This window comes from Muscardinus avellanarius (assembly GCF_963383645.1).
Source record: "Muscardinus avellanarius genome assembly, chromosome: 6".
Classification (NCBI taxonomy): domain Eukaryota; kingdom Metazoa; phylum Chordata; class Mammalia; order Rodentia; family Gliridae; genus Muscardinus; species Muscardinus avellanarius.
This window is the reverse complement of record NC_137791.1, coordinates 138,264,689-138,274,337: the sequence shown is the minus strand read 5'-3', so window position 1 is coordinate 138,274,337 and position 9,649 is coordinate 138,264,689. Positions and strand designations below refer to the sequence as shown.

The 9,649-nt window shown below is 50.1% G+C and overlaps 1 protein-coding gene across 9 annotated transcripts in view; it reads left to right on the top strand.

Moving 5' to 3' along the window:
- Window positions 1–320: 320 nt before the first annotated feature.
- Window positions 321–9,649, top strand: part of ADD1 (adducin 1) — a gene marked incomplete at both ends in the record, with an annotated part of 48,855 nt that continues 39,526 nt past the window's right edge. For 8 of the 9 annotated variants that reach the window (XM_080697871.1, XM_080697870.1, XM_080697869.1 and 5 more), the window contains 2 exons: window positions 327–521; window positions 9,392–9,554. In XM_080697871.1, the coding sequence (XP_080553997.1) occupies window positions 327–521; window positions 9,392–9,554 (358 nt within the window). Of the gene's footprint in view, window positions 522–9,391; window positions 9,555–9,649 lie in introns of all 9 variants that reach the window. The other variant, XM_080697876.1, reaches the window with a different exon arrangement.

The window sequence follows — 9,649 nt, the reverse complement described above, 5'->3', positions numbered from 1 at the left end:
ACTATCATGTGCTCAGAAATTTCCTATCTAGTTCCCTTTGGATTTTTCAGAGGACACAATAGTTTTGTTATATTGTTCTCCTGTTGTCTGCTAAAAAATAATGACCAGGACATGGTCAGTGGAGAGGGGGCGGCTGGTGAGCCACGTGCCTCTGACCACAAAGCAGCCTCACAGGTCACGGCCCCTCCTGTCACCCAGTCCTCGCGTGCTAGCACTGAAGATTGTACTTAGCAGGCTGACGTGATCAATATGACATGCTCTTGGACACTGATTTGACAACAATACTTCCTTTTATTTTCTAGGCAGGACCCTAGAAAGATTGTGCAATGAATGGTGATACTCGGGCCGCAGTGGTGACCTCACCACCCCCGACCACAGCCCCGCACAAGGAGAGGTACTTCGATAGAGTGGATGAGAACAATCCAGAATACTTGCGGGAAAGGAACATGGCACCAGACCTTCGCCAGGACTTCAATATGATGGAGCAGAAGAAGAGGGTGTCCATGATTCTGCAGAGCCCTGTAAGCCAAGCCTTCTCTGAACACATGGCTTCCCCCCTTCTGACACTTACACTGTGCCCTGCTGAGTGAGTGGCAGCATCGGTTTTATCTTGACCCAGCAAATCGGCCTCGCGTGCGTGTGGATGGTTGCTGTTGAGAGAATTCCGTGCAGTTCGTGTCATGAGACGTATTGAAAAATCTCAAGTGTCACGAAGGCCAGGGGTGTCCTTTTTACTCTCTTCACTCTTTCTCTAGAGGGTATATATGCATATGGGGACCATTTAAATACTGCTCTTTTCTCCAGTACAAGCTAAGCATTTGTAATCTAAAAAGCCAAAATCTCGAAGGATTTGAGCATCATCACGATAGTCGAAAGTTTGGGATTTCAGAGCATTTCGGATTTCAGATTAGAGATTCTCAGTCAGGAAAGTTTATGTAAATATTCCCGAATCTGGAAAACTCCCAAATCAGAAACACCTCAGGTCCCTCATTTAGGATGAGAGAGAATCAGCCTGGCCCCCGCCTGGTCCTGGGCACGTAGAAGGCGAGTGGTAGCTGGCTCGCCTCAGTTGCACTCTGAGCCACAGCCGGGCGCAGCGGAGCGCATCTAGATCACGTCTCAGGTAGAGTGGGCCGTCGCCTACTTTTCTCCTGCTTCATTCTTTCTTTTTTTTCTGATTTGTTTTTGCTTTATCCCTTAACTTTTGGGAGGTGTCACTGAGTTTTTTTTTTTTTTCTTTCTTTCTTTTTTGCGGCACTGGGGATGGAACCCTAGAGGCATTGTAACTCTGAGCCTTGCCCCAGCCCTATTTTGTAGTCTTTCTGTTTTTGAAACAGGGTCTCACTGAGTTGCAAAGGGCCTCGCTAAGTAGCTGAGGCTGTCCGTGAACCGTGATCCTCAGCCTCCCAAATGCTGAGAGTTAAGCATGTGCCACCATGCCCGGCTGTAACTGAGTTTTTAAAAAAATAATATTGATAGCCGGGCATGGTGGTGCACACTTGTAATCCCAGTGCTTGGGAGGCTGAGACGGGAGGATTGCATAGGTTCAAAGCCAGCCTCAGCTACTTAGTTAGTGAGGCTCTCAGCAACTTAGTGAGACTCTGTTTACAAATAAAATATAAAATAGGTCTAGGAGTATAGCCTGGAGGTGGAAAAGCCCCTGGGTTCCACCCCCAGTACTACCACCAAAAAAAAAAAAAAAAAAAAATATATATATATATATATATATATATATATGTGTGTGTGTGTGTGTGTGTGTGTGTGCGCGCGTGTGTGTATAATATTGACTCTTTCTTATGTGCTATGTGTACATATGGGCCAGAACTGGGGATTTAGCAGTAAATAAGACATATAAACTGTCTAATAATTTTGTTTGATTGTTTCTATTGAGGTATAACATATATGGTAAAGTACACAGATGATATGTTATTTGAAAAGGCAGTTTCTGGTTGTGTGAAGAAAGTTTGTATTGGCACTGTGTAGGGCAGCTCCTTTGGAGCAGCTCCTTTGGGCCCCAGAACAATTCTTAGCAATGGTAATAATGTGGAGCAGGTCATGCTCAGGTCATCATTATATTAGTATTCTGTTTTTTACCTAGTTTTCAATTAGGGAGACTGAGGCTTAAACAGCCTACATACTTTGCCTAACTACTAAATGTAAAGTCCAGTATTTTATCACCTTTCTTGGTTAGAAATGTCAGCTTTTCCTTACATGTACTGTTTAAAAAATTAAAATGTTTTATGCTGGCCATAAATTAGTTTTGAAATCGCTTTTAGCAGTACAAAATTGGCGGTGGAATGGAGTAAACAAATGTATTTTGTTCACTTCTATAATCTCCTCTCACTGATTTCTCCCTTGCACCTCAGTACTAGCAGTACCAGATTACATGTACTTTATTGCTTGCACTGTGGTTTGTAACACGTCTGTAATTATTCCACTCAAAATGCCCTTTCCTACCTCCCTCCCTGCCCTGTCCCATGCTAGTCAGCTTGCATTGCTGTGGTCACAATGCCTGACAGCACCACTTAGAGGAAGAAAGGTTATTAGAGCTCCTGGCTTCAGAGGCGCAGCTCAGGATCAGCCAACTCCAAGGCAGAGACCAGGGCGTGGCAGAGGAGAGTTGTTCAGCTCATGACAGCCTCAAAGCAGAGGGAAGAGGGAACCAGGGACAGACACAGTCCCCGAGGCCACACCTCCTGTGACCAGGCACAGACACAGTCCCTGAGGCCACACCTCCAGTGACCAGGGACAGACAGTCCCCGAGGCCACACCTCCTGTGACCAGGCACAGACACAGTCTCCGAGGCCACAGCTCCAGTGACCAGGGACAGACAGTCCCCGAGGCCACAGCTCCTGTGACCAGGGACAGACACAGTCCCCGAGGCCACACCTCCAGTGACCAGAGACAGACACAGTCCCCGAGGCCACACCTCCTGTGACCAGGCACAGACACAGTCTCCAAGGCCACAGCTCCAGTGACCAGGGACAGACACAGTCCCCAAGGCCACACCTCCTGTGACCAGGGACAGACACAGCCCCCAAGGCCACACCTCCTGTGACCAGGCACAGACACAGTCTCCAAGGCCACAGCTCCAGTGACCAGGGACAGACACAGTCCCCAAGGCCACACCTCCAGTGACCAGGGACAGACACAGTCCCCAAGGCCACACCTCCTGTGACCAGGCACAGACACAGCCCCCAAGGCCACACCTCCTGTGACCAGGCACAGACAGTCTCCAAGGCCACACCTCCAGTGACCAGGGACAGACACAGCCCCCAAGGCCACACCTCCTGTGACCAGGCACAGACACAGTCCCTGAGGCCACACATCTAGTGACCAGGGACAGACACAGTCCCCGAAGCCACAGCTCTAGTGATCAGGGACAGACACAGTCCCCAAGGCCACAGCTCCATGACCAAGGTCAGACACAGTCCCCGAGGCCACACATCTAGTGGCCAGGGACAGACACAGCCCTCAAGGCCACATCTCCAGTGACCAGGGACAGACACAGCCCTCAAGGCCACACCTCCAGCGACCAGGGACAGACACAGTCCCTGAGGCCACAGCTCTAGTGACCAGGGACAGACACAGTCCCCAAGGCCACACCTCCAGTGACCAAGGTCAGACACAGTCCCCGAGGCCACAGCTCCAGTGACCAAGGTCAGACACAGTCCCCGAGGCCACACCTCCAGTGACCAAGGTCAGACATAGTCCCCGAGGCCACACCTCCAGTGACCAAGGTCAGACATAGTCCCCGAGGCCACACCTCCAGTGACCAGGGACAGGCATAGTCCCCAAGGCCACAGCTCCAGCAACCAGGGACAGACACAGTCCCCGAGGCCACACCTCCAGTGACCAGGGACAGACACAGTCTCCAAGGCCAGACATATACTGACCAGGGACAGACACAGCCCCCGAGGCCACACCTCCAGGACCAGGAACAGACACAGTCCCCGAGACCATACCTCCAGTGACCAGGGACAGACACAGCCCCGAAGGCCATACCTTTAGTGACCAGGGATAGACACAGTCCCCGAGGCCACAGCTCCAGTGACCAGGGACAGACACAGTCCCCAAGGCCATACCTTGAGTGACCAGGGACAGATACAGCCCCCAAGGCCACAGCTCTAGTGACCAGGGACAGACACAGTCCCCGAAGCCACAGCTCCAGTGACCAGGGACAGACACAGTCCCCGAGGCCACAGCTCCAGTGACCAGGGACAGACACAGTCCCCAAGGCCATACCTTGAATGACCAGGGACAGATACAGCCCCCAAGGCCACAGCTCTAGTGACCAGGGACAGACACAGTCCCCGAAGCCACAGCTCCAGTGACCAGGGACAGACACAGTCCTCAAGGGCACAGCTCCAGTGACCAGGGACAGACACAGCCCCCAAGGCCACAGCTCCAGTGACCAGGGACCGACACAGTCCCCGAAGCCACAGCTCCAGTGACCAGGGACAGACACAGTCCTCAAGGCCACAGCTCCAGTGACCAGGGACAGACACAGCCCCCAAGGCCACAGCTCCAGTGACCAGGGACCGACACAGTCCCCAAAGCCACAGCTCCAGTGACCAGGGACAGACACAGCCCCCGAGGCCACAGCTCCAGTGACCAGGGACAGACACAGCCCCCAAGGCCACAGCTCCAGTGACCAGGGACAGACACAGCCCCTGAGGCCACAGCTCCAGTGACCAGGGACAGACACAGCCCCTGAGGCCACAGCTCCAGTGACCAAGGACAGACACAGTCCCCGAGGCCACAGCTCCAGTGACCAGGGACAGACACAGCCCCCGAGGCCACAGCTCCAGTGACCTACTTCCTTTAGCCTTGTCCCGCTTGCTTGCATTTACCACCCAGTGGTAATTGGTGATTCATGCAGATTATTAACTCATGCAGTGGACTGGTAACTGATGAGGTTAGAGCCTTCCTGGCTCAGTTGTTTCATCTCTGAATGCCGCTACATCACCAGCAATGGGTGCTTCTGGGGACATGCCGCTTTTAACCGTACCGCCCACTCCTGCCTCTGTCCCCTGGTAAGTTCTTGTTCGCCCCGGAGAGCCCTTCTCTACCATTCCTGTGAAGCCTCCCGCAGTGGAAGGGATCCCTCCCTCGTGAACCCTTCCATCTCCTGTCCACGATGGGACTCCTGTAAGACTTGCTCTACACTAAATATTTGCTGAGAGGTTTTTCTTTAATTTACTTCTTTCCACGCAAAGGTGGCATGAAGAATGTGAGCTTGGAGAGAACTGTCTTACTCACCCACTCACTGGAGTGTGAAGATCTTTCTGTACATCAGGCACTGTCTTAAATACAAGTAGGAAGCATTGGATAAATCAGTCTTAAAACACGTGTGTTAGCACTTCCTGCCATCCAGTTGCCTGTAGATTGGGAGAAAGGAAAGACAGAGTTGCCTAGAGCCACGCTGTCTGGACGCAGACCTTGGCTTCATCATTTAGCGGCCCTGCGACTTGGCCAAATCCCAAGGTTTCCCTGCCTCGGTTTCCCCATCTGTAAAATATGGATCCTGATAGCCCTAGCTTCCTCTTAGGGTGGTGGTGAAGGCCAGTGGGCGAGTATGTGCAAAGCCCTTAGCATCTGGGGTGTGGTGAGCACCTGTCAACTCTGATCCTTCAACTGTGGGATGTGGTGGGGCTGAGTTGTTAGAGACTGCAGGGGGTTGGCCAGAGCAGCTGGAAACATAGTTAGCATTCCTGAGGCGCCCTGGAACACCTGGGGCACGCACGGGGTTGAGTCGGGTGTTATGTCTGGAGTTCAGGGAGAGAACTGGGCACAGATCCCGACGTGGGAGTCCTCAGTATGTGCTGTAAGGAGATGGCTTGCCAGGGCCTGAGGTCAGCGGAGGGCTGAGGACTGCTCTGGGCCAGGCAGACACGTGCCTGTGGGAGATGGGCCTGGGAAGGGCCCTGACGGGAGGAACTCGGGAGCCCAGTGAGGGCCTTGGCAAAGGTGGGAGGAGAAGTGAAGACCGGCTGCCGGACTTGGCGGTGCGGGGCTTTGGTGAGCTTGAGGAGCGTGGCCGGTGGAGGAAAGGCAGGTTCTGGGGACCAGGAGGGGTCTGCGAGAAGAGCCAGACTGCAAAGCGAGGCGGTTCCTAGGGGACACAGAAGTGAGGCAGGAGCTGGGGGGTGGGATCGAGAGGCTGTTAGGTGGGTGAAGTGACAAGTGTTTGTACAAACCCATGGGAACTCCAGTGGAGAGAGGGGAGCCGGTGGCGCAGGTGAGGGGAGAGTGTTGGCACTCAGCCTCGCGTGGGCGAGGTGGGTGGGGCTCCGTGCGCAGGCGGCTCAGGCAGCGAGGACGGGAGCTAGACGGGTACAGATGCTGAGAGACGAGAGGGAGCCAGTGAATGTTCTCTTCTGGGATTCTGTGTCCTTGTGGACTAGCGGGCAGGACCGTCCCAAGCCGGCAGGGCAGTGTAGGAGGTTGGAGGAGGGAAGCCGAGAGGGAAGGGGAGAGTGCAGCATGGCGGCCTGTCGCCATTCCTCCTCAGCCATGTCGTCAAGCACTAGGAGGAGGAAAGAGGAGCTGCGTTTAGTTGAGTCAGGTTTTGCACAAGCAGCGGCAGGGAGTTGGAGACGTTAAGGTGCTGGGTCTAGGCTGGGGAGGTCAGGGCCCAGGGAAGGTGTTAGGACTGATAAAAGGGTGAGTGGGTGGAGCAGCTGGTGAGCACAGGTGTGGCTTCCAGAGCTCAGCAGGGCACAGTCCTAGGAAGGAGCAGGTCTGGGGCGTGGGCAAGCAGGAGGCCGAGGAGGTCAGCGGGCTGTGGGGTCCTTGGAGGAGAGGCCTGGAGGCGGGCGGGGGTGGAATGGGGTGGCTGCTGGATCTTAGGGGTCTGGCCACAGCGGCACTCAAGGTCCTTAGAGTGACTGCTGGCTGGAGGTGGGTGCCGGGGTCCATATGGGCCCTCCAGCCGCTCCCTCATCTCTGCTGAGCCCGCGCCTGTCGCCCATCCTTCCTGCGCACATAGGCCGCCTGGGAAGCTGTGGATGCGGTAGTCTTCTGGACTGTGCTTTTTTTCTCTTTCTCTTTTCCTTGCTGAGGCTTTAAGTTCCTTGATGGCCAGGACTCTCTGCTCGAAAATTATTCCCAGTGTCTAAAAAGTGCCAGTAGTGAGTCATCTGTTTAATTGGGCTTCCTGCGGGTGTGTACATGGATTTGGAAACCACTGAAACGGCCGGTTTGAATTTTCAGACTGAGGACCCATGAGGCGAGAAGCTTGTGCATCCCCCGTGACCAGCACTGTCCACGATGCTTAGTAGAGGCCACTTGTATCTCTTTTGGTCCTTGGTACTGGGAATTCAACCCAGGTGCTCTCTACCACTGAGCTACACCCTCAGTCCTTTGTATTTTGAGACAGGGTTTCATTAAATTGCCGAGGGCTTTTTTCAAACGTGGGATCCTCCTGCCTCAGCCTTCAAGTAGCTGGGGTTACAGGCCAGTTAAATATTATATTTAAATATAATATAAATAAATATAAATATTTATTTATATTATATTTATTTCCCAGTACTATAGCTCTTTATGCATACGTAGTATTTGTCAGTATGTATGGGCTTACTTTATTTCTTCAAAGGTTTTCCTCCCTCATCGTCGGCCACAGACTATGGCCTCTGGCATTACTATCCTGCTGTGCTAGCAGAAGGCTCAGGGCTCCGCTGCAGTCACTTCCTCTAACCAGTCCTCTGTTGTGTGAAGTGTAAGAGGTTCTCTCAGTAACACTGGAATGAGCACTCTGTGGACATTTGTTTGTTGCATGTTCTCGCCAGGGATGGGTAGGTTTAGAGAGTGCATTCTCTTTTCAGCTGAAAAAATGAAAAACTAGAAATAAGTTTGATGTGGAATGGTTGAGATCCCAGCACGTATAGTCAGGTGGGGATCATCCTCACATGAGCTCTCACTTTCATCGTAGAGACCATTTATGATGGTAGGCCAAGAAGATGTTCTTTTTTGAGGTCTGGGGATCAAGCCCAGGGGTGTTCTGCCTTTGACCTGGACCCTCAGCCCTTTTGGTTTTTCATTTTGAAACAGGTTCTTGCTGAGTTAGTGACCATGTGCTGGTCTAAGCCCTGCAGTCCTCCTGTTTCAGCCTTCTAAGTACTGCAGAAACAGGTGTGCACCATCAAACCTGGCTGATATTTATTTCCTTATAAGCTATGTGAAAAAATTATAGAATTTGGGAAAACTATAAAATATCTGTATTACAGTATCTGACTTTGTATTTAGATCACCGTCAATTCAATTGGAGCTTTGTGCCTAATTTAGTATTATTTGATAAAGGATGTATGCATTTTTCTACTTTAAGAAAGCAATATTAATAATAGTTTGGAAAAAATACTGGAAAGCACAAGGTAGAGTATGAAAACTCCAAGTCATTCTATCACTAAAAGAATTATAAATAGCATTTTGATGTATTTGTTTTTAGTCTCTGTTTACATATGTATTACTCTCACAAAACCTGGTTTACATTGCTTTATAAACTTTTTCACTCAAAAATGTATAAAAGTTTTTAAGCCCTTTCCTTTTTTCAGCCTCCTGTGCTGAATGTGTGCATAGAATTCTCGGTGTATCTAATCAGTCCTCTACTTGAGATGTAAGGTGTTTTTCTCTTTATCAGTAATGCTGAAATGAACATTCTGTGAACAAATCTTTGCGCACAGTCCTGATTATTTTCTTAAACTCATCAGAGTAGAATTCCTGTTTGCATTTTGAAGTGTTTACTTTATTGAATAAGTTGCCAAAAAGAAAGTACTGGTTTATATTCCCAGTAGTAATGCATGAAAATATTTATTTGCTGTTTCAACATTGAATGAAAACAAATAAAAAATTGTTTTATGTGATAATTACTTCCCCAAAAAAGAAAATAAGTGGTATTTCACTGTTGTTGTTTTTTTTGGAGGAGGGTTAGAGTGAGGGAGGAGGTTGGGGGATTAAACCCATTCTACCTCTGAACTTTTTTTTTAATTACTTCCAAGCCCTTTTTACTTTTTATTTTGAAAGAGTATCTCCTTACGTTACTAAGTTACTGAGGCTGGTCTCAAACCTGTGATCCTCTTGATTTAGCCTCCTGGGATTACAGGCTTGTGCCACTGTGCCTGGCTTTATCTCACTTTTTTTTTTTTTTTTTTTTTTTTTGCAGTACTGGGGATAGACTTCAGGGGCATTGTACCTCCAAGCTACACCCCCTGCCCTAGTTTCAAGTCTTTTTACTTTTGAAACAGGGTCTCACAGAATTGTGAAGGGCCTTGCTAAGTAGCTGAGGCTGTCTGTGAACCGCGATGCTCCTGCCTCAGCCTCCCGAATCCTGGGATTACAAGCATATGCCACCATGCCCGGCTATTTATTTCACTTTTTAATATGGTTTTATTAGGCTTTCTGTGAAGAATTGGAATCAATGATCCAAGAACAATTTAAGAAGGGCAAGAATCCCACGGGTCTCTTGGCATTACAACAGATTGCAGATTTTATGACCACGAATGTGCCGAATGTCTACCCAGCGGCTCCACAAGGAGGGATGGCTGCCTTAAACATGAGTGAGTAGTTTCTGAGTTTTTATATATGCTTTGTAATTTTTCAGATGGAATCCTGAGTTTTCTCATGTGAAATCTAGGTAATCATACAACTGTAA